This window comes from Syngnathus leptorhynchus, chromosome 5 (genome assembly GCF_054491065.1).
Source record: "Syngnathus leptorhynchus isolate UIUO chromosome 5, UIUO_Slep, whole genome shotgun sequence".
In the NCBI taxonomy this organism is placed as follows: Eukaryota; Metazoa; Chordata; class Actinopteri; order Syngnathiformes; family Syngnathidae; genus Syngnathus; species Syngnathus leptorhynchus.
Genome location: NC_141199.1, coordinates 4,726,033 through 4,750,851, shown reverse-complemented (window position 1 = coordinate 4,750,851; position 24,819 = coordinate 4,726,033). Strand labels below are relative to the sequence as shown.

General features: G+C 43.4%; 1 protein-coding gene across 1 annotated transcript in view; it reads left to right on the top strand.

Moving 5' to 3' along the window:
* sorcs3a (sortilin related VPS10 domain containing receptor 3a) overlaps positions 1–24,819 on the top strand; it is a 249,537-nt gene that overhangs the window by 198,232 nt on the left and 26,486 nt on the right. Inside the window, exons 15-18 of the mRNA XM_085911312.1 lie at positions 444–561; positions 640–773; positions 14,132–14,245; positions 17,794–17,965. Coding sequence (XP_085767438.1) covers positions 444–561; positions 640–773; positions 14,132–14,245; positions 17,794–17,965 — 538 coding nt within the window. The remainder of the gene's footprint in view (positions 1–443; positions 562–639; positions 774–14,131; positions 14,246–17,793; positions 17,966–24,819) is intronic.

Sequence of the window (24,819 nt, the reverse complement as noted above, 5' to 3'; positions counted from 1 at the left end):
TTATTTTGACATAAAATAGCCTCACGGGTGCAACAGGTATTCAGTAACGCCCCCTGACCATGGTTGCCGAAATGCTGGTAAGCGATGCGACCTTGTAATTTACTAGTTGTACTAAAACCTCTTGAAAATTTTGGCAGAGCACTGTGCACAACCAGTATGGATCAACAAATTCATAAATGGATCCATATATAAGGCGCACCGGACTATAAGGTGCACTGTCGGCTTTTGAGAAAATTTTAGGTTTTTAGGTGCGCCTTATAGTCGGGAAAATACGGTAAATAAAGGAGCCCACCGTTATAGAATTATATGAAATATTGCAGTTGTTTTTTTGTTTGTTTGTGTAAATACGCTAGCTTTACTTACTTTAAAACTGTACGACTTCAATTTGGCCGACTCAATCGTGTGGTTTTAAAGTAGCTGTATTTTTATGTATTGTTTTTTAGATTTTTTGGACACTTTAGCCACCGCTCTGAATGGCAACTCATCAAAATAGACTATCGATGGCTCTTCAGTAAGAAATGTACTGAGGAAGATTACCAAACATGGCACTTGCATGATCAGGTAAGGAAAAAAAAAAACTCCACGTTGCTGTGCATACTATAACAAGATAATCACATCAAGGTTTGGTTTTCCTTGCAGGGAGAGCCATGTGTTATGGGCCAAAAACAGATTTACATGAAACGCAGGCCGGGAAACTACTGCATGCTCGGCAAAGACTACTCAAGAATCCTCTCTGCCGAGTCCTGTATTTGCCGAGCCCATGATTTTGAATGGTGAGGTGAACCTTAATTATTAATTTATTATTTTATCACTTACATTATGTCTATCCACACATTGAAAAGCACACAGACATCACTTATGTCAATCAATTTCATTCTAGGATATCATTACTACCGTAATTTTCGGACTATAAGTCGCTCCGGAGTATAAGTCGCACCAGCCATAAGATGCACAATAAAGTGAAAAAAAACATATACAAGTCGCACCGGAGTATAAGACTCACATTTGGGGCATATTTATTTGTTAAAATCCAACACCAAGAACAGACATGTGACATAAACGTGACATAAACACAAACGAAGAGCTGAGAACGGGCCTGACGTAACATTCAGAGTTATTCTAATAGCTATTACATAAATAACACGTTTATAAAACCATCTGTGTCACTCCAATTCATTAAATCAATCGATCGTCTTTTATGTAAACAATGCCGCGTACGCGCGCGTCAACTCGTCGTGATTTGTGTTTCTAATTATTCCACAGACCCATATAACGATATATAAAGCATATTTGAAATGACTATCATATTAAAACAATATTATCAAACCATCTGTGTCACTACAAATCATTAAATCCATCAATCAAATTCCTCGTCCTTTGTCAACAAAGCCGCGCGTGCGCGCTGACGTCAGATATTCCACAGATCTAGTATATAACTATATTGTAGCGTTAACAAAGTACAAGCAAAGACGTGGGTTTGGTAAACGGCTCTTTATTCAACAAAAGAGTTCAACGAGGCAACAACTACTGAACTTCCAGCCATGGAGGTGGAAGAGAGCCATGTCCGAGCCCCATCCACCGTCCCCGGACTGCCACCCGGCCGAGCGCCGGCCCCCGACTTCCATCCACAGAGGTGAAAGAAAGCTCCGCAGAGTATGACCGGGTGTGCGTAAAAGCCATGTCCGAGCCCCATCCACTGTCCCCGGACAGCCACCCGGCCGAGCGCCGGCCCCCGACTTCCATCCACAGAGGTGAAAGAGAGCTCCCGTCGAGAAGGACCGGCCGTGCGTAAAAGCCATAATAGTTTTTCAAACCTTCTCTGTCACTCCAAATCATTAAATCCTTCAAACTCTTCGTCCTTCGTGTCACTCACAAACAAAGCCGCTAATGATGCCTGTAGTACGTGGGAACCTTCGTCATCTTCGTCATCCCGTGATCGAATCTTTGCCACTGATGTCACTTGAAATTCAAATTACAGCAATTCCTTGCTACATTGCGGTTCGTGTCTCGCGGGTTCCCTTTTTTTTTTTTTTAATTTTGAAAATTTGTGAAAAAAATTCACATATAAGTCGCTCCTCAGTATAAATCGCCCCCCCACCCAAACTAAGAAAAAAAACGCGACTTATAGTCAGAAAATTACAGTATTAAGAATCAGCGGCTGTGGCTCAGGCAGTAGAGTGGGTCGTTTAGTAACCGGAGGGACTGAATAAAAAAAAAAATTAAAGTTACTCCAAGATTTACTATCTGCTTAATTTTACGATACGAGGAAAGGGACAGGGAGTTTGCCTTTCAACAAAAGTGATACACAATTTTGTAATCACTGTATAGAGTTTCTTTCCTCACAAAACTTGCAATTTGCCCAAGTTATATAGCTGCTGTATCAAATGGCGATGTCCTCCTCCTGAAATTAGGATTACCATGTTTGTATTTTAAGATTATATTCCTTTGTGGCTCATCACGTAAAGAAACTATTTGATTAGTTTTACTAGCAGATTTCTCTGTAGACCTCCTGCACACATTTTTTTCTTTTCTTTTAGTAAATGCTCATGCAAGAACCAACTCACGCACAGGTTATCATTCAACAGACAGTTCTCTCCATAACCTCCCACGACCAAACTTCATGGACATTCACCTGTCCCCTGGTCTTAGTAGCACCCCTAAACCTCTGATCCTATAATTGCCCCTGCTGCCCTCCATAGCTGTGACCCAGACAACGGGAGGATTTTAAAGTCAAGTTTATTTATATACCCCTAAATCACAAGCAAGTCTCAAAAGGCTTCACATGTACAGAAATTGACAATTATTCTCTAACATCCCCTGATTTTAAACTTCCAGGAGGGCAAGGAAAAACTAAAAAAAAACAGACTGGGTTAAAAATGTACGGTGTAATTAAAATAATGCATCAAATGAATTCCTGCACGGCTCTGTGGCGCACTGGGTAGCACATCTGCCTCACAGGATGGTTCGACCCCACCTCCGGCCCTCCCTGTGTGGAGTTTGCATGTTCTCCCCGTGTCCGCGTGGGTTTTCTCTTGGTAGGCCGATTGAAGACTCTAAATTGTCCCTAGGTATGAGTGCGAGTGCGAATGGTTGTTCGTCTCTGTGTGCCCTGCGATTGGCTGGCAACCAGTTCAGGGTGTCCCCCGCCTACTGCCCGATGACGGCTGAGATAGGCTCCAGCACGCCCACGACCCCCGTGGGGACAAAGCGGTTCAGAAAATGGATGGATGGATGGATGGATGTTTGTGTGTGTATATATATATATCATATATATATATATATATATGTATGTATATGTATATATATATATGTATATATGTCAAAGTCCATTTTATTGTCAATTTCTTCACGTTAGGACACACAAAAAGATCGAAATTACGTTTCCCACCGCCCCACGGTGACTAGACACAGTACACAACACATGCAATCAAATAGCACAGAGTAAAAACGAACAGACAAGAGCAATGAATAAGTAAGAAGCAAATAACCCAAATAAATACACAATAAATAAATAAATAAATAAATAAATAAATAAATAAATAGACAAATAAGAGCAGCAAAATGGAGCAAGCGTGCTAATAGCAGACAGCCAGACCATAGCGCAAAAGAACAGGACGTTATGCAGCCGAGGGTGGAGGGGGTAGGAAATTCAAGATCCTGACAGCTTGGACTATGAAGCTGTTATCTCATAAATTGTGTGAATCAAAGAATGAATACCTCATTTATTTACATGTGTATGTAAAGCGATTTTGAGTGTCTAGAAAAGCGCTATTTAAACCGATATATTATTATTATTATTATTATTATTATTATTATTATTATTTTAGTGCAGCTCTGGATAGGGAATGAGGGATTGATTTATCGTTATCAGTATGTATTGTATCAGTCAAAAAACGTGCTGTACACAATTTTGTGGAAATCGATTTATAATTGTGATGTAACTGTGATGTCACCAGAAATGGTATTTTGTTTGCACGGTAACTCTTAGAGCTTGTACATGAACAGTTACAGACCAAATTCAGGGGAAAATTGCAGTTTAGGTAAAAACCTGTTCCTACTAAAAAATCCAGCTTTCTGCAAATGTAGCAAGGGCTGCATAAGGGACTGCATAAAGCCCACCTAGACAATGCATCTATGAGTTTGGAGTATGAAGCTGTTGATGAGTCTGGAGGTGCGGGAGCGCACGCATCTGTACCTCTTCCCAGAGGGCAGAAGTTCAAATGGAGAGTGAGTGGGGTGACTCACATCACACACAATCGCGGTCGCCTTGCGGGTGAGACGGGAGGCGTAAATGTCCTTCAGGGAGGGGAGCGGAGCCCCAACGATCTTACTAGCAGTGTTCACTATGCGCTGCAGAGCCTTCATGTTGTATTCAGTGCAGCCACCACCCCACACAGCGATACAACTAACGCTCTCAATGGTGCCACGGTAGAATGTGGTCATGATGGCAGGAGGAGCACTTGCTCGCCTGTGTTTCCGCAGAAAGTACAGGCGGCGCTGAGCTTTCTTCACCAGCCACGCAGCGTTGGTGGTCCAGGAGAGGTCCTCACTGATGTGCACCCCCAGGAATCTGGTGCTGCTCACTCTCCACCACAGCACCGTCGACGGTCAGCGGCAGGTGGTGGGTGTGACCCTTCCGGAAGTCAATGACAATCTCCTTGGTCTTGTTGACGTTCAGCAGAAGGTTGTTGTCCCTGCACCACGTGGCCAAAAGGTCGACCTCCGATCTGTATTGACCACCACAGTCGTGTCGTCAGCATATTTCAGCACGCGGTTGCTGCCGTAGGTCGCAGTGCAGTCATGCGTCAGCAGGGTGAAGAGCAGCGGACTGAGCACGCAGCCTTGAGGGGCCCCCGTGCTCAGCGTGTCGCCCACACGCACTACTTGAGGCCTCTGACAGAGGAAGTCCAGTAGCCAGTTGCAAAGGGAGGTACTGTGTATATATACAGTGATTTTATATATACAGTGATTTTTGTGATGACTTGATCACTTTTATATACTCATAAAAAAGATGTGGACCGCTGTTGTGGGGCACCGCTTTGCTGGGCGGAGGGATATGTGACACAGGGATAAAAGTGATTGCATGTCCATCCGCCAGGCAAATAGTGCTGTTTAATTCACACAAAGAAGGGGGGGGGACAAAAGAAATGCATATGATGCCGCTTTTAAATCAAAGGCATTCGATGTTGATGACATTGTGTTGTGACACCCTTTTCTTTATTTCCTGGTCACGTCTATTCTGGAGCTATATGTATTGCTCGCTAGTTTAATGTAATTTTGGGCTTGGTGCATGAATAAAATTAGCATGAACAGACCCTCATCATGGAAAATGCTAGAAGAAATGCATAAAAACGACGACAAAAGAAAGACTGAAAACGTTTGTGGCAAAGGCTATTAAACGCTATTCCAATCGAACACTGAGGAGGAAGACTTCGATGGTTTCAGTGCACAGGAGGAAGTTGAAGACAATGAAGCTGGTTTTACTTTTACTGGTATGTTTTTTTAACCAGCCCTGTTCGTGCTGTGCTACCGTGTTGCTGCTGTGTTACCGCCGTGTCTCAGTGACTTTTATCGGTATGTTTTTTTTTTAATCCAGCCCAATTAGTGCTGTGTTGCTTCCGTGTTGCTGCGGTATTACTGCCGTGTCACTGGCAGTGTTCAGGAAAGAAATGTTAAGGTATGTTATTAAAACTTGAAAAAAAGCTTTCTGTGTACCGTCTTTCTTTGTAAATAACTTGCGTGCACACTTCAGTGTTGCTGCGGGACTATTGCTGCTTCACAGGCAGCGTTTAGAAAGACATGTTAAAATATGTTATTAAAACTTTAAAAAGGCTTTCTGCGTACTGTCTTTTTTTGTAAATAACTCGTGCGCACATGCGTCTTATAGTCCGGTGCATCTTATATAAGAAAAAACTAAAATATCCCCAAATTTTAGCTGGTGCGGTTTATAGTCTGGTGCGGCTTATAGTCCGAAAATTACAGTGTGTGTGTGTGTGTGTGTGTGTGTGTGTGTGTGTGTGTGTGTGTGTGTGTGTGTGTGTGTGTGTGTGTGTGTGTGTGTGTGTGTGTGTGTGTGTGTGTGTGTGGACAATATGTATAAAATTTATACTAGACTGTAAAGTAGACTGTATATAATGTTTTGTCCTTTTTTGTTAAACAATTACTCCATTTACAAACAATTCAACTTATAAACAGTCTCTTTGATCCAAATTTGTTCTTAAGTTTAGGACTTACCTGAATTAAATTCAAGGAGACAGAAGGTGGAAGAGTTCTTTCTTTTATTTTCCCTATTATTCACAATAACTGCAGTTAGCATTATGCACAGTTTTACATCTCCCTACAACATGATGCAAAATCAGCCAACACAATTTTTCTCAGGTTTGATAAATGTATGTGCTTTACATTTGCATTTACTCCTCCCATTTTCTTCGTGTTTGACTAGAAATGTGTAAACTGAATTGCAGGGGTTTTTGTGTGGTTTTGCCACAAATGTTCGAGTTAATCATGAACTTAATATCTTTGCTGCTGATATTCTGAGCAATCGGGTAGAAGCCCTGAGCTCAACCAAAATGACCATCAACTTAATGGTCACTTTCTAATAACTTGTTTGGTGTCAGTGATCATCATTTGGGGGCCCAATACATCCCCCTGAACCATCCAATCCAGCCTGCGACTGGATTCCATATTTAGAGAGAACATATCATGTTGTTCACAATAAAGCAACTGATGACAAAGGCTAAAAATACCTTTCCTTTTTTAAATTAAATGGAAAACTATATATATACAGCACACATCAAATTATAAAATTATGGAATTATATTACATCTCTATTTGAGGGTCTGACCCCTAAAAAGTTTTTTCATATCTACAAATTTTGCACTGTTCAACATCCAACTTTACTGTTACATAACTGTTAACCTCCAAAATTAGTAAACATTTGCATGGCACCCACATGTCATCATTAAATTGTGTAATGTATTCTCTACACAGTCTCAAATGGTTCATTGTTTCCAATAATAATAATAATAATATATAATATAAATATTATAATATATTATAATTATTATTATAATAATATAATAAACAAGTTTTAAATTGTTTTCAACAAATGCTAATGTCTGACTCCAGTGTCAGAGAGTAAAATTTAATGTTTGTTATTTTTCCAATTGATAGATGTGAAAGGCATTTGAATGTTCATAATTTAAATTTATATGCAAATGTTTAATGATTTGCCCATCTATTTTATAACAACAGAGACATGGGCCTCGCCAGCCTATGTGTGATGTAAATAGTTTTTGTAGTAGTCCAGAAAGCAAACACTGATTACTTTCTGTCAAAAAGGCACAATATAAATTCTACTTTTGGCCTGTTAACTTCTGGCTTGCTTTGTGTTTTTTGTCGTCATTGTCATAATTTTTTTTTTTTTTGCTTTTCTCCCAATACAAGCATCTACTCGTTTTCCCAGTGGCTGACATTTAAAGCACAAAACAAACATCTGTAATTTGATTGACTCTTGTTTGATTTGCCTTCATGCAATTAAGTTGGATGGTAGTGTTCATTCATATTGAAAACTAGACAAAGATATTTTGTCATTGGATAAAAACTATATTAGACAAGACTAACACCTCCATTAATTAACAACAACTGTGACTAAATCAGTATGGATTTTGCGGGCTAATATAGATGATTTTGTGGCTTTGATGACTGCTCTCTTGGCCAAGTTCTCAGGCAAATCATGGCAGAATAACAGTAGGTTGAGAGTTATTGTGCCATTCACCGCAAAATAACGCTAGCACAATGGTGCTGCATTGCTTTGCAAAACAAGAAAACTGATACAACACTGCATCATGTCTCAAACATAAGTTGTGTTCAAGAGCGGCAGTGTTCATTTGTTTCAAAGCTATTTTTACGGCTTTAAATCGGCTGCAATCGCGTAAAAATTACAGACAGGGTGGAAAACCCACCAATGGTATTAATTTGTGAAATAATCAATAAAGTACAACAGATATTTATCTTTCACCTATTTGGGAGGGTCAAATATTCACTGAATTTGAATTTAATGCCTTCAACTACTTTAAAAAAGCTGGCACGGGACGGGGTCTTATTTACCATTGTAATGACTCTGGACTAATGATGTAATGACTGTAAGGACTCTGTTAATGTCCCTTCCGCTCTTATAATGATTATTGCATCACTTTTTCAAAAATGTTCAATGACGTAAAACAATTGAGATATTTTTGACTATATGTCAATACAATTGCATAGAGTCAAACAGCATAGACCAGTACTTCATTTAACTTAATATATATTCAACCACTATGTAAAATTAGCATGAAATAAATGATAAAACGTCACATAATTTCCAGGCAATTGTTCACATCTGCTGTACGTGCACACTGCACAGGACAATCGAAGGCACCTCCGACAGCTCTTCGCTTTGGCCTGGACATCCACTTTTTGATTTCCATATTATGTATTTTATGTGCCCTCTTTGCATCCATTGCAGCCTGGTGATCCTGAAAGGGGGATCCTTCCATCTGTGGTCCCTTCTCAAGGTTTCTCATTTTTCCCCTGGTAGGGGTTTTTGAGTTTTTCCTTGCCCTTTTGGGAGCCCAAGATCAGGGGATGCTTTGAGAATAATTGTCAATTGATTGTCTATGTGAAGCCCTTTGAGACTGCTTGTGATTTAGGGCTATACAAATAAACTTGACTTGACTTGACTGCACACATTTATTTCACGGCAAAACTTTTCTGATGAGAGAAAAAAAAAAGTTTGAGCATGGAGCGGCCGAGAATTCGCTATATGTTAAGGTAAACAATGTTGCATCTTTGGACAATCCAACAGCCGAAAAACAAATGAAAAAAAAAGTGAAAATATATCAGGTATATGCCAAGTTTCACACTCAAAGTCCCCAAGGTCTGCTCACGTTTTGTTTTATCTCAGTATAAATACAAAGAAGTATTGTACAGCTAGGGATGAGCACGGACAGCGATGATGATCATTATTTTGTTATTGGACCACCATTGTGGAGAATGTCACGTGACATTCCTTGAAGCTGATTAGCTGACGTGAGGCGTAGCTAGTCAAACGTTAGTCTGCAGAGAGAAGAAAGCCTTTGTTTGTGGTGCGTTGGCACGTCCCACGTAGGGTGACCAGAACCCAATTTACCAGATGGGGGACAAAGGCTATGTTTGTGTGGGAAAATCAAAGTCAAAGTCCGCTTTATTGTCAATTTCTTCACATGCCAGGCACACAAAGAGATCGAAATTACGTGAGACAATAGACAATGTGCTATTCTGATGCATCAAGGTAGTCTAATAAAACTTATGAAAATATAGACGTTTCTATTCTGCCCCTTTGCTTAAAACATCCATCCATTTTCACATCCCCGTGGAGACAAGTACCACTTGTCTCCACGGGGGTCGCGGGTATGCTGGAGCTCATCCCAGCAGTCATCGGGCAGTAGGCAGAGGACACCCTGAACCGGTTACCAGCCAATCGCAGGGCACATAGAGACGAACAACCATCCGCACTTGCACCCACACTTAGGAGCAATTTGGAGTACTCAATTGGCCTACCAGTCATGTTTTTTGGATGTGGGAGGAAATCAGAGTGCCCGGAGAAAACCCACGCGGGCACGAGGAGAACATGCAAACTCCACACAGGGAGGGTCGGAGGTGGAATCGAACCGGCACCCTCCTAACGGATGTGCTAACTGGTGCGCCACCAAGCCACCTTGCTTAAAACATTACTATCTTTTCCCATTTGGTTGATTCAGTCGTACATAACTAGCAAGCAAAGACTGAAATATATCTTACTTAAATCCAACTTTCCCAAGTTTTCTCATGCGAGAAAACAATCAACAGTATGCCTTCATGCTATTTCACAGTGCCTCTCAAGTTAACACACCTCACAGTGGGCAATCAAACAGAACAGACAATCAAGACTATATTGCAGTTTAATGTGGCACATGACATTTTCTTAGCAATATCAGAGTCCAGAAAGATGGTCGATGTCAGTTTATTAGCAAAGTCTTTGGACCTGTATGACAAGGATATTTTACCGTGTGGTAAACGCTTGCTAGCTCAGCTGCTGTTACCTTATCTGTGTTTGAATCTTTTGGGGTTTTAGCAGGAATGCATGCATAGACTGGGAAGCCTCCTTTTGAGCGATATGTTTTCTGTGAGTCTGGCATTTTCCGTGTCGTCTCACGTCATATTCACCTGTGTGACGGAAAAATGACTCAAGCACACTTCACAGAAAACTTTACCAGATTCGCCTTTCACTGATTTCACCCAGGGATAGAAAGTTTCCAAGTCTGCATTGTAGCCGCAGCTCCACTTCTTGGCCGTTGTAGTTGTGCGGTCCTCCACGTTTCAATCTCATCCTGCCGTTCTGATTCTGACCTGATTTGCATCGTGACCCAGTTTGATTGACATGATCGAACAGCCCGCCCTGCCTCCTGTTTGATAAATGCCAGTTTATAACTGACTGTCAATGCGAGACAACATCTCAATTTGTGGGACGTGTGAAAAGTAATAGAAATGTGTGACCGTCCCGCGCAAAGTGGGACCTCTGGTCACCCTAGTCCCACGCAGCATACTAAGTACCATGCCACAGATAGACATTGAGGAGTATACTGACTCTGTGACCTCTTACATCTCGAAGTGCATTGATGATGTGACCCTCACAAAATACATCGTCACTCGGGCTAATTGGAAGCCATGGCTGACAGGGGCTGTCCTCGGGCTGCTGACGGCCAGAGACAAAGCCTACAGGACTGGGAATGAAGCGAGCGTGAGATCAGCTAGGGCGAACCTGTCCTGGGGCATCAAGGAAGCGAAAAAGGCATTCTCTTCCAACATTACCGCCAACTTCAAAGACAGCAGGGACGCACGGAGCCTGTGGCAAGGCATTCAGACCATCACAGACTACAAGCCTGCGCCGCAGAGCTGTGAGGGTGACGTCCCTCTGCTCAACGATCTGAACCGCTTCTTTGCTTGCTTCGACGCTCAGTACAGCACTTGCCCACTGAAGACCCTGAGTAGTTGTTGGCTCGTTGAACTCTTGTTTCGTTAAATAAAGAGTCGTTTACCAAACCCAGGTATTTCCTGGTACTTTGTTAATGCTACAATATACTAGATCTCTGCGGCGCACGCGCGGCGTTGTTGACATAAAGGACGAGGAATTTGATCGATGGATTTAATGGTTTGGAGGGACACAGATGGTTTGATAATATTGTTGTTATATAAATCCATGTCTTTCCTGGTACTTTGTTAACGCTACAATATAGTTATATACTAGAGCTCTGCGGCGCTCGCGCGGCGTTACTGACATAAAGGACGAGGAATTATTGTATCCAATAATTATTGGATTTAATGATTTGGAGTGTCACAGATGGTTTGATAATATTGTTGTAATATGATAGTTATTTGAAATATACTTTATGTATCGTTATATGGTCTGTGGAATAATTAGAAATGTTTACATAAAGGACGATCGATGGATTTAATGAATTGGACTGACACAGATGGTTTGATAACGTGTTATTTATGTAATACTTATTTGAATACCTCTGAATGTTACGTCAGGCCTGTTCTCAGCTCCTCGTTTGTGTATATGTCACGTTAGCATACCGTATCGTTTAGCCTGTTATTGCTGGTTCATGCCTGTTCTTGGTGTTGGATTTTAACAAATAAATTTGCCTCAAAAGTGCGACTTATACTCCGGTGCGACTTATATATGTTTTTTTTACACTTTATTGTGCATTTTAGGGCTGGTGCGACTTATACTCCGGAGCGACTTATAGTCCGAAAATTACGGTACACACACATATACATACACACACATGAAATAGCCTCACAGGTACAACAGCTATTCAGTGACGCGCCCTGACGACGGTTGCCATAATGCTGGTAAGCGATGCGACCTTGTTATTTACTAGTTGTACTAAAACGTACTGAAAATTTTGGCAGAGCATTGTGTACAACCAGTATGGATCAACAAATTTAGAAATTGATCCATATATAAGGCGCACCGGACTTTAAGGCGCACTGTCGGCTTTTTGGTTTTTAGGTACGCTTTATAGTCCGGAAAATACGGTATATTATTTAATCCCACCCCCTTTTAATAATCCCTAAATACCCAGCCATAATCATTTTGCCTCTCTTATCCCAGCAAAATACAAAATTACTAAATTATCTTCCACCTGCTGACCGCTTGAACACTAAACATATACCTTCATACTATTAATACATACATATATTTCACCCACAAACATTTAACATACATGTTACATACTTACAAATACAACACAAAGATACATGAATGATAAAAATAAACAAAATAAAAATCAACATGACCAAAACAATGACAGACGAACAAAATAAACAAAGAAATGTAAATAAATAAATACTGTTAAAGTTTGTGTTCACTCTAACTTATTTTGCAGGAACCACACGGGAGACAGTATGCCCTTTAAGCACAGGTTGTGGAAATAGAAACTAGTGGAGTATTTTAGATGACTAACTAAGCAAGAATGTTTCCACACCATTTGGAAAGTCTCAACAACTGAATGGTTAGACTTTTCAGAGTCAAGGAAAGGTAAAAGGTTGAAACTAAGTTAATAATTCTAGTCTACATTCCAACATAATCATACGATCAAGATAATTTGTAAACCCTAACAAATACTAAGCACCCCATGATACTCAAACACCCTCATTTCTGTACCTTGTAAATCAAATTTCTTTTTTATATCTTTTTTTAAACTTATTGATGTTTGAATTGACTACACAAATGTACAAATGGGCCTGTATTCATAAAGAAAGTATCCTACAAATAAATAGCCTTGCGTAATGGAATTATTAGAGGCCAGATTAAAGATTTTTTTTTTTACCTACAATTGTGAATTGATCCTTGATAAAAGCTTCTTTTTTTTTTTAATTATGTCAGCCCTGAAAGTGCTTCTTATCTAAAAGGTGCCAGGAGTGCAGAGAAGGACTTTAAAGAGGCTTAAGCACACACCAAAACGGCCCAAAGAATTCAGAAGATTTCACAGTTTACTGGATCAGGGAACATATGTCATCATTGTGTGCCAACTGTAGTCATCTTATTTTCATTTTAATCCCAATTAATACAATACAATACAATATAATATAATATAATATAATATAAATATATAAATATATATATATATATATATATATATATATATATATATATATATATATATATATATATATATATGGGCTAGTTGGAAACGCAATTTCGATCTCTTTGTGTCTTGACATGAAGAAGTTGACAATAAAGCAGACTTTGACTTTGATATTCAATTGATTTTGGTTTTTGTATTCTACAGTGTGTGTACAAATCTTAAAGGGCCACAATTATTATTTCTTATGAGTCAAAGGGTCATTTATCGAGGTTGATATCATTTAGTCATTGTTCTCCCACTCAAAATAGTAACAGAGGTCTGTGATTTTCCTCATAGGTACACTTCAACTTTGAGTGACAGAATGTGGGAAAAGAATCCATTAAATCACACTGTAGGATTTTTAAATAGTTTATTCGGTAATTATTGTGAAAACTGATTATTTGGTCATCTACCCTCTGAAGATTGGCTCCCTTTTGTGGTGGCCGCCACGTTTCACGGTTTATGGAACATTCCCATGCATGGCTGATTTATACCAATGTTACTGTTTCACGTTGACCATATATGGTTAATTAGGATGGGATCCACGTCTGCACATTTTCATATGGAAATTTGATTCAGGGAATTCAGGACCTTTGTGAATGCATCCTGGTTTGGTTTAATTTCTAAATCAATTACATGGTCAGGGTCAATAGGTTATGTGAATTCTTGCATTGTTTTGTGACAAGGAATCCGTGTTAAGTAGCCATGGAAGAGACTATCCTCCTACTGAGACATAATCCTCTCTAGATGTATGCCCTTACCTAATGCCATAAATGGAGGCATATTTGACAGTAGCTCAAATCAATACTTAATAATGGTGTGAATATAGTCAAGAATGTTGATCAATTGCTGCAAAATAGAAATGAGATTACAATCTATTCTTTTGTGTGTATTGATATTGATGATGTCCCTTGTATACTCTGCATTTTGTCTGTCAGTGACTATGGATATGAGCGCCACGGCAATGGGAACTGCAGGCCCACTTTTTGGTTCAATCCCTCTGCAACCTCCAAAAGCTGCAGTCTTGGGCAGAACTATCTCAACAGCACAGGGTGAGAATGGTGTGATTAACCTATCTTCATATTGTTTGCTCTAAGTAGAACCTTGGAAAACTACTCTATTTCCCAGATTATACGCCACTACTGTTTGCGCAAGATTTAAACCCTGCAGCTTGTTGTCCGGTGCGGCGTGTCTATGGATATTTTTGTGATGTCTGAACGTACTTATACACTTGTTGGTAAAAATGTTGTGGACCGCTGTTGTGGACTGCTATACTTGGAAGAGGGATATGTGAACAGACGCACAATCATTGGAGCAAAGAGTGGTATGTTCATTGCATGTTTGCCTGCCAGCCAGATAGTGCTGTACAATTGGCGTGAAGGAGAGACAAAGCGAGCGGAAGACAGACATTACTGAAGAAAGGAAGCTTTGATTCACAAATCATCACTATGGCCGACAAAAGAAATTCATATGAAGGAGTCAATTTGGCTCTTAAGGAAGGTAATAGAGCTGTTACATGTACCATTGGTATAAATGAATGATGGTGAGACGTTGGAGACGCCAGCGCAAAAAACTGGCTCTGTCCAAAAAGACGACAAAAGCTTTCACAGGTAATAGAAGCAGATGGCCTAAACTTGAAAACTTTCTTGAAGACTGGGTGAACACAGAGAGAGCAAACGGGCACAGCCCGAAAAGAAAACGTGGGTCCCCCTTCCCATGGGCTCACCACCTCTAGGAGGGGCCAAAGGTGTCAGGTGCAAAGCGAGCTGGGCGGCGGTCAAAGGCGGGGACCTTGGCGGTCCGATCCCTGGGTGCAGAAGGTGGCTCTTGGGACATGGAATGTCACCTCTCTGGCGAAAAGGAGCCCGAGCTGGTGTGTGAGGCAGAAAGGTTCCGACGAGACATAGTTGGACTTGCCTCCACACATAGCTTGGGCTCTGGTACAAGCTCTCTCGAGAGGGGCTGGACTCCCTTCCACTCTGGAGTTGCCCACGGTGAGAGGGATCGGGCAGGTGTGGGCATACTTATTGCTCCCCGGCTGGGCATCAGCACATTGGGGTTCACCCCGGTAAACGAGAGGGTAGCCACTCTTCGGGTGGGGGGACAGGTCCTGACTGTTGTTTGTGCCTATGCACCAAACAGCAGCTCAGAGTACCCACCATTCTTGGAGTCCCTGGAGGAGGTGCTGGAGAGTGCTCCTTCTGGGCACTCCATCGTTCTACTGGGTGAGTTCAATGCTCACACGGGCAATGACAGTGAGACCTGGAAGGGCGTGATTGGGAGGAACGGCCCCCCCGATCTGAACCCGAGCGGTGTTCTATTGTTGGAATTCTGTGCTCGACACGGACTGTCAATAATGAACACCATGTTCAAGCATAAGGGTGTCCATGTGTGCACTTGGCACCAGGACACCCTAGGCCGCAGTTCAATGATCGACTTTGTCTTGGTGTCATCGGATTTGCGGCTGCATGTTTTGGACACTCAGGTGAAGAGAGGGGCGGAGCTGTCAACTGATCACCACCTGGTGGTGAGTTGGCTCCGATGGTGGGGGAAGATGCCGGTCCGACCTGGCAGGCCCAAACATACTGTGAGGGTCTGCTGGGAACGTCTGGCAGAATCCCCTGTCAGGAAGAGCTTCAACTCCCACTTCCAGCAGAGGTTTTCCCACGTCCAGGAGGACGCGGGGGACATTGGGTCCGAGTGGACCATGTTCCGCGCCTCCATTGTTGAGGCAGCCGACCGGGGCTGTGGCCGTAAGGTCGTTGGTGCCTGTCGTGGTGGCAATCCCCGAACCCGCTGGTGGACACCGGCGGTAAGGGAAGGAGTCCTATCGGGCCGTTTTGGCCTGCGGGACTTCGGAGGAAGCTGACAGGTACCGGATGGCCAAGCGGATCGCGGCTTTGGCGGTTGCTGAGGCAAAAACCCGGGCGTGGTAGGAGTTTGGCGAGGCCATGGAGAATGACTTCCGGACGACTTTGAGGAAATTCTGGTCTACCATCTGGCGTCTCAGGAGGGGGAAGCAGTGCACCATGAACACTGTTTACAGTGGAGATGGCATGCTGCTGACCTCGACTCGGGACGTCATGAGTCGGTGGGGAGAATACTTTGAAGACCTCAATTCCACCGATACACCTTCCATTGTGGAAGCAGGGCCTGGAGACTCTGAGATGGACTCTTCAATCTCTGGGGTCGATGTCACTGAGGTAGTTAAAAAAATTCCCCGGGGGCAAAGCCCCAGGGATGGATGAGATCCGCCCGGAGTTTTTAAAGGCTCTGGATGTTCTGGGGCTGTCCTGGTTGACACATCTCTGCAATATTGCGTGGACATCGTGGATGGTACCTCTGGATTGGCAGACTGGGGTGGTGGTTCCCCTCTTTAAGAAGGGGGACCGGAGGGAATCACACTCTTCAGCCTCCCTGGTAAGGTCTATTCAGGGGGGCTGGAGAGGAAAGTCCATCGGGAGGTCGAACCTCAGATTCAGGAGGAGCAGTGTGGCTTTCTTCCTGGCCGTGGAACAGTGGACCGGCTCTACACCCTCGGCAGGATCCTTGAGGGGGCAAGGGAGTTCGTTCAACCAGTCCACATGTGTTTTTTGTTCGACCGTGTCCCTCGGGAAGTTACCGAGTTAAGTTGAGTTGCTTCAGGGGTACAGGGTGCCGAGCCAACTGATAAGGGCGGTTCGGTCCCTGTATCACTGATGTCAGAGTTTGGTCCGCATTTTCGGCAGTAAGTCGCATTCTTTCCCAGTGAGGGTTGGACTCCGCCAAGGCTGTCCTTTGTCACCGATTCTGTTCATAACTTTTATGGACAGAATTTCTAGGCGCAGTGGCAGCCGCGAATGATGCCGGTAGTACGTGGGGCCCTTCGTCATCTTCGCCATCCCGTGATCGAATCCTTTGGCCTTTATGTCAACAACCACTGCGCGGCACGGATGATGTCACTTGCAGTTCAAATAACAGTAATCCCTTGCTACATCGCAGTTCGTTTTTTGCGGTTTCCCTACATCGCGGATTTTTGAATTTTGAAAATTTGTGAACAAGAATCACATAAGTAGTATAAGTCGCCCCCCACTCAAACTATGACAAAAACCGCGACTTATAGTCCAAAAATTACGGTACAAAACAAGATTTTGCTCTAATTTTAGCTGGTGCGGTTTATAATCAGGTGCGGTTTATAGTCCAGTAATTACGGTAAATAGAACATTGGAAAACATTCCACCAAACAGCACACACCATGGGACCAACATCCATGCTGTTATCGTGTTGCTGTATAAACAGAGGCCATAACTAAATAATAATTCAATGCACATCCAAAAATGTACAATTCAATTTTTTAAAACACCACTTTACTTCCAAAAATAAAAACAAAAACCACAGCTAAGCAAATCAGTACTGATTGAACATTGAGTTGTCCATCTAAAGTAGTGACCGTCTAGGAGCTTTTCATCATAGTTGCTGTCCAACACTTTTGTATTCTCGTCGTGCTCCAAATGCCTTCTTTCCATAGTGCAACACTAATCAGCCCAAACAGCATGACCCAGATGACTGCATGCAAGTGTGTCAAAAACACAACTGAATTTAAACTTGTGTCTTTGTGAAGGTACCGTAAAGTGGTGTTAAATAACTGCACTAAGGGAGTTAAAGAAATGTACACAGCTCGAAAGCAGCAATGCCCTAAGAAACCTCCAAAGGGACTTTTGCTGACCACAAAAGATGGAAAACTAGCTGCCAATCTTGGCACTAATGTCACATTCCTGGTTCACCTAGATGAGGTGAGAACACACGACACCTACACATAATAGATGTTTAGCTGTTGAAGAGCACGTTTTTTTTATTGCTGTACTCCAAGCTCTTATGAATCACAAGATTAGACCATCTCTGATTTATGTCCCTTATGCCTTGACAGAAAAATACATTTAGCTTGACTGCTGACTGTGATGATTGCTTACCATTCTTGTTTCTTTGTGATGACCGTACCTTGAAATGTTGGGCATTATGCATTTCTCCAGGAACTCAGTTTTTTTAACGATGTATCATAGGACTGGGCAAGTAGCCCTAAGGTTACGCCAGTTCCCCGGCCAAACTCAATACAAAGCAGCTTTCCCGCAGGCAGGACGCTGGAAAGTTGAACTGTTAAAAAAAAAAAAAAAAAAAAAACTAACAAAAAAAGACTTTCTGGAGATTTGAAACAGTAACGTGTGGTGAGGTTCATGACTGGGGAGGCACTGACATCGACCCCGGTAAGAATTGATAATCCTCTATTGTAAAACGAAAGGTAAAAACGGTAGGGGAAAAACACAATGTAAAACGAAACAAATGGACGAAACGAAAGGTAAAAACGGTAGGGGAAAAACACAATGTAAAACGAAACAAATGGACGACTGCTCCTCAGTTGTTCGCTATAAATTTGAACTGGAGATTTCTTATTGTACAGGCAGGCGCATGAAGCATCCCGGGATCACTAGCATCCCCTGCCATAAGGCTGGAGAACCTTTTTTTGTAGCCTCCGTAAGATCTCTTTTCAGAGCCGTTTTGTTCATCTAAAGAAACACGACAGACAGATGACAAAAAACACAAGATATTATATACACCAACTTAACTACGAAAATTAATCAATATACCCACAGTGCTTGAACACTTAAAGAGTGACATAAAGACAGAGAGCTGTTCAGTCTAACTGCATAGCCTGTCAACATAGGCAGCCGTGTGATTACGCAATCCTCAGAGGAGGCAAGACAGGACGTTGGCTCCTCCGAGCGAATCATCTTCGGTTTTAAGAGAACTATAAAAATTCAGCAATTTTGGTTCAAAATAATACAAAATGATTGAGATTAAAAGGAAAATGACTTTATAATAAAAACAATTGAATTAGTTTTTCTCCTTTTCATGATGGCAGAGAAGGCATAGCCTCCCTTGCGTCCTCTGACCGCACGTCCCTGATTTGAACAATGCAACAAACAATTTAAGATACAATCAAAAAGCAGGAGTGGTATAGAGTTTGTCTTTATACGTTGATAACATGGCTTAAATATTCACATGAAAATTAAATTTGTCGAGGTTTGTGTGGAGTTGAGTAGCCAAGTGCAGGAAGCAGGGAGACAAGGCAGTCGTGCTTTCTCGCGGTAAAAAAATCAAAACAACAAAAAGACAAAGGATTTTCTATGAGGAATCAAAAGCACAAGACAGCACAAGGCAATACCAAATTCAGATCTAAACACCAAAAAAACAGATCATGCCTTTTTTAAAGTCCAGTATTTAAACAAATCCCTACAGATTTTCAGATCAGCTCAGTTCTTTTTATTGCATTCAGGCTGTAGGTATTTTTATTGTCCATCTTCTTCCAGGGTCCATTTTGTTGTTGATTTTCATTCATATTGAAGGAAAAGTACATTATTTGTGTAATTTTTCTTGTCTATGTAAGTATTTTGATTCTGTCAATTTACTAACACTTTGTCTGTGAGAAGAATAAAGCAGCAGCTCGGTGTAAACACAATTCATAAACATAGAATGTATTGTTCCAGCATAAAGTAATGAATATTTTAGGAAGGACCCTTCTAAATTCTTACTCCCGTTAAATTTTACATACTGGGCTGTTGAAAAATGTGTATCGATGAAAATATATATATACCTGTAGTTTTTGGTAACAAAATTAACACAAGTGACTGCCCTTTTGGAAATCTCAACATGTACTGGAACGCGCTCCAGCCTTCCATCATCCTATTCAGGATTGTGGTGTGTGTGTGCGTGTGTGTGTGTGTGTGTGTGTGTGTGTGTGTGTGTGTGTGTGCGTGCGTGCGTGCGTGCGTGCGTGCGCGCGCGCGTGTGCGCGCGTGTGTGTGTGCGTGCGTGCAATAGCTGGTTATTTTAGCTGCATGCATTTTTACACTTACCCTTAAATGCAACATTCAGGAAAGACAATCATAGCTCATTTGAGTTAGCGTGCCACCTCAATAAATTTGAACAGGCATGTCTAGCTCTGGACCTCGATGACTGCTGTCCTGCCTGTTTTACATTCCTCACTTGTCCAACACACCTTATTAAACGATCAGCTCATCAGCAATCTCTGAAAGAGAAGCTATTGCAATACAATACATTTCACAACAGCGCAAACTGTAACACCTTGTAACACATTTGGGGCTGTCTATTAAATAATAAAAAAAAAAATTACACTAACCAATGCCTCGTATAGGGACAATATTACATGATAATGAGTGACATCTTGACTGGTCGAGCAAATATAAGGCTAGCCAGTGAATGGGAGGAATATCGTCTAAAACTAAAGACTGTGCAGTGAGGCAATACCTAAAGAAAAGACAAGAAAGTTGAGGCAAGGGGAATAAGGAGCATTTTAAAATCCTGACTTCACACCATTCATAGCTTTCAATGTGATTAGATCATGTAGGTTTGACACACATAGCAAATGGTGACCTACAGTTATACACACATACCAGCATACAGACAAACACCTGATGGATATTTAGACAGATATTGGTCGGTTTTGTAATGTTTACTGAATGTCCGCATGTAGAGCAAACCTTGGACACATTGTGGACAAAGTGAAGATAAGTGACATCAGAGGCACCACACCTGTTTGCATGCCATCTCATTCCAGTTTTTAGTAATGCCTGCAGTGTCATATCTTTTTCACATCATTTTTTAGGCAATGGGATTATGAAATATCCCCAGAACACTCAACCAAACCTCTTCATCTTCACGCATGGAAAGACTCACACAGCACACACGTACACACACATACTCACTTATACAATCTTTCTGCGTGCAGATCATCACATAGTGCCAGATGTGAATCCCAGAAGAAACCTATAAATGTGGTTGAAGACACACTATGCAAAAATCATATGATAGGATGTTGCATATTTAGAGTCATGCATTCACACCCACTTTGATGATCAGCAGCCTAATAACAGAATTATAATTTGAATTCTTCCACTCTGGAGTTGCCCACGGTGAGAGGGGTCGAGCAGGTGTTGGCATACTTATTGCCCCCCGGCTGGGCACCTGCACATTGGGGTTCACCACGGTGAGCAAGAGGGTAGCCTCCCTCCGCCTTCGGGTGGGGGGGACGGGTCCTGACTGTTGTTTGTGTCCATGCACCGAACGGCAGCTCAGAGTACCCACCCTTCTTAGAGTCCCTGGAGGAAGTGCTGGAGAGCGCTCCTTCAGGGGACTCCATCGTTCTACTGGGTGACTTCAATGCTCACGTGGGCAATGACAGTGAGACCTGGAAGGGCGTGATTGGGAGGAACGCCCCCCCCGATCTGAACCCGAGCGGTGTTCTATTATTGGACTTCTGTGCTCGACACGGATTTTCTATAATGAACACCATGTTCAAGCATAAGGGTGTCCATGTGTGCACTTGGCACCAGGACACCCTAGGCCGCAGTTCGTTGATCGACCTTGTAGTCGTGTCATCGGATTTGCGGCCGCATGTTTTGGACACGCGGGTGAAGAGAGGGGCGGAGCTGTCAACTGATCACCACCTGGTGGTGAGTTGGCTCCGATGGTGGGGGAAGATGCCGGTCCGACCTGGCAGAGCCAAACGCTCTGTGAGGGTCTGCTGGGAACGTCTGGCAGAATCCCCTGTCAGGAAGAGCTTCAACTCCCACCTCCGGCGGAGCTTTTCCCACGTCCCGGGGGAGGCGGGGGACATTGAGTCCGAGTGGACCTTGTTCCGCGCCTCCATTGTTGAGGCAGCCGACCGGAGCTGTGGCCGTAAGGTTGTTGGTGCCTGTCGTGGCGGCAATCCCCGACCAAACCCGCTGGTGGACACCAGCGGTAAGGGATGCCGTCAAGCTGAAGAAGGAGTCTATAGGGCCTTTTTGGCCTGCGGGACTCCGGAGGCAGCTGACAGGTACCGGATGGCCAAGCGGAACACGGCTTTGGCGGTTGCTGAGGCAAAAATTCGGGCGTGGGAGGAGTTTGGCGAGGCCATGGAGAATGACCTCCGGACGGCTTCGAGGAAATTCTGGTCCACCATCCGGCGTCTCAGGAAGGGGAAGCAGTGCACGGTCAACACTGTTTACAGTGGAGATGGTGTGCTGCTGACCTCGACTCGGGATGTCGTGAGTCGGTGGGGGGAATACTTCGAAGACCTCCTCAATTCCACCGACACGCCTTACATTGTGGAAGCAGGGCCTGAGGACTCTGAGGCGGACTCTCCAATCTTGGAGGTCGAAGTCACTGAGGTAGTTAAAAAACTCCTTGGTGGCAAGGCCCCGGGGGTGGATGAGATCCGCCCGGAGTTCTTAAAGGGTCTGGATGTTGTGGGGCTGTCAAGGCTGACACGCCTCCACAGCATTGCGTGGACATCGGGGACGGTGCCTCTGGATTGGCAGACTGGGGTGGTGGTTCCCCTCTTTAAGAAGGGGGACCGGAGGGTGTGTTCCAATTACAGGGGAATCACACTCCTCAGCCTCCCTGGTAAGGTCTATTCAGGGGTGCTGGAGAGGAGGATCCGTCGGGAGGTCGAACCTCGGATCCAGGAGGAGCAGTGTGGCTTTCGTCCTGGCCGTGGAACAGTGGACCAGCTCTACACCCTCAGCAGGATCCTCGAGGGTGCATGGAAGTTCGCCCAACCAGTCCACATGTGCTTTGTGGACTTGGAGAAAGCGTTCGACCGTGTCCCTCGGGAAGTTCTCTGGAGGGTGCTTCGGGAGTACGGGGTGCTGAGCCAACTGATAAGGGCGGTTCGGTCCCTGTATCACCGATGCCAGAGTTTGGTCCGCATTTCCGGCAGTAAGTCGGATTCGTTTCCAGTGAGGGTTGGACTCCGCCAAGGCTGCCCTTTGTCACCAATTCTGTTCATAATTTTTATGGACAAAATTTCTAGGCGCAGCCGAGGCGTTGAAGGGGTCCGGTTTGGGGACCTCAGCATCGCGTCACTGCTTTTTGCAGATGATGTGGTGCTGTTGGCTTCTTCAGTCTGTGATCTCCAGCTCTCACTGGAGCGGTTCGCAGCCGAGTGTGAAGCGGTCGGGATGAGGGTCAGCACCTCCAAATCCGAGTCCATGGTCCTCGGTCGGAAAAGGGTGGAATGCCCTCTCCGGATCGGGGATGAGATCCTGCCCCAAGTGGAGGAGTTCAAGTATCCTGGGGTCTTGTTCACGAGTGAGGGCAGGATGGAGCGCGAGATCAACAGGCGGATCGGTGCAGCATCGGCAGTAATGCGGACTCTGTACTGGTCCGTCGTGGAGAAGAGAGAGCTGAGCCAAAAGGCAAAGCTCTCGATTTACCGGTCGATCTACGCTCCTACCCTCACCTATGGTCACGAGCTATGGGTCGTGACCGAAAGAACGAGATCCAGGATACAAGCGGCTGAAATTAGTTTCCTCCGCAGGGTGTCCGGGCTCTCCCTTAGAGATAGGGTGAGAAGCTCGGTCATCCGGGAGAGACTCGGAGTAGAGCCGCTGCTCCTCCACGTTGAGAAGAGCCAGATGAGGTGGCTCGGGCATCTCATCAGGATGCCTCCTGGACGCCTCCCTGGGGAGGTGTTCCGGGCATGTCCCACCGGTAGGAGACCCCGGGGACGACCCAGGACGCGCTGGAGAGACTACGTCTCTCGGCTGGCCTGGGAACGCCTTGGGACCCCCGGGATGAGCTGGAGGAAGTGGCTGGGGAGAGGGAGGTCTGGGAATCCCTCCTAAAGCTGCTGCCCCCGCGACCCGATCCCGTATAAGCGGAAGAATATGAAATATGAAGTATGAAGTCTTATAGTCCGGAAAATACGGTATATTATTTATACATTATTTTCTGTATGTCATTTATAGTACGTATGAATACAGTATTTACATCACTTTTTTTGGTTCTTTTATCACAAACAACTTTTTAATTTTAGGTTATATTTACCTGACATGTTTCGGCATGTACTTCCGCCTTCATCAGAGGCTGATGACTCTGACATTCTCAGTCAGGTGCTCAAAGAGTATGTGGACATCCTTGCTTGTGTTCGAATGGCCATTTTAACATTTCACTGAACCAAGCCAAAGTCTAAGCCTGCTTTGAGACCTCCTTCATCATCCCAGTGTCAAAGAAATCCACCATTTCATCCCTTAGCTTCTTCTACCCCATCGCACTCACACCCATCATGATGAAGTGCTTCAAGAGAATGGTGAAACATAACATCCACTCTGTGCTCACGCCACATTCAACCTTTCATATTTTGCCTGCTGGCCCAACCGCTCTACTGAGGAGGCCATCTCTTCTACTCTTCACTTGAGCCGCACCATCTGGAGAAAATAAAAACTCACACGTGAATGCTCTTTCTGGGATGCTGTATCAAAACTTTGCAGATTAGTAGTCATAATATGTTCGCTTTATAACACCAATCATTTTCTCTTTTTCTGTGGTTTGACATTTAAATAAAACTTTGTCATAACTTATGCTTTGTCACACACTTTACCAAAAAAGTATATTTCTCTTTCAGAAATGTGCAAATTAAACTGTGTTAAAACGCACAAAATGGTTAAATTTATCCTGACTGGTCCAGAGCTTCCCACCCCTCAACCTTTGATAATTGAATTTACCATGTTGACAATTTCTGAAACAATAGTAACAACATATAGTTTACACAAGTCTAGTGCTTTACAAAAATGATTATTCTTCATCC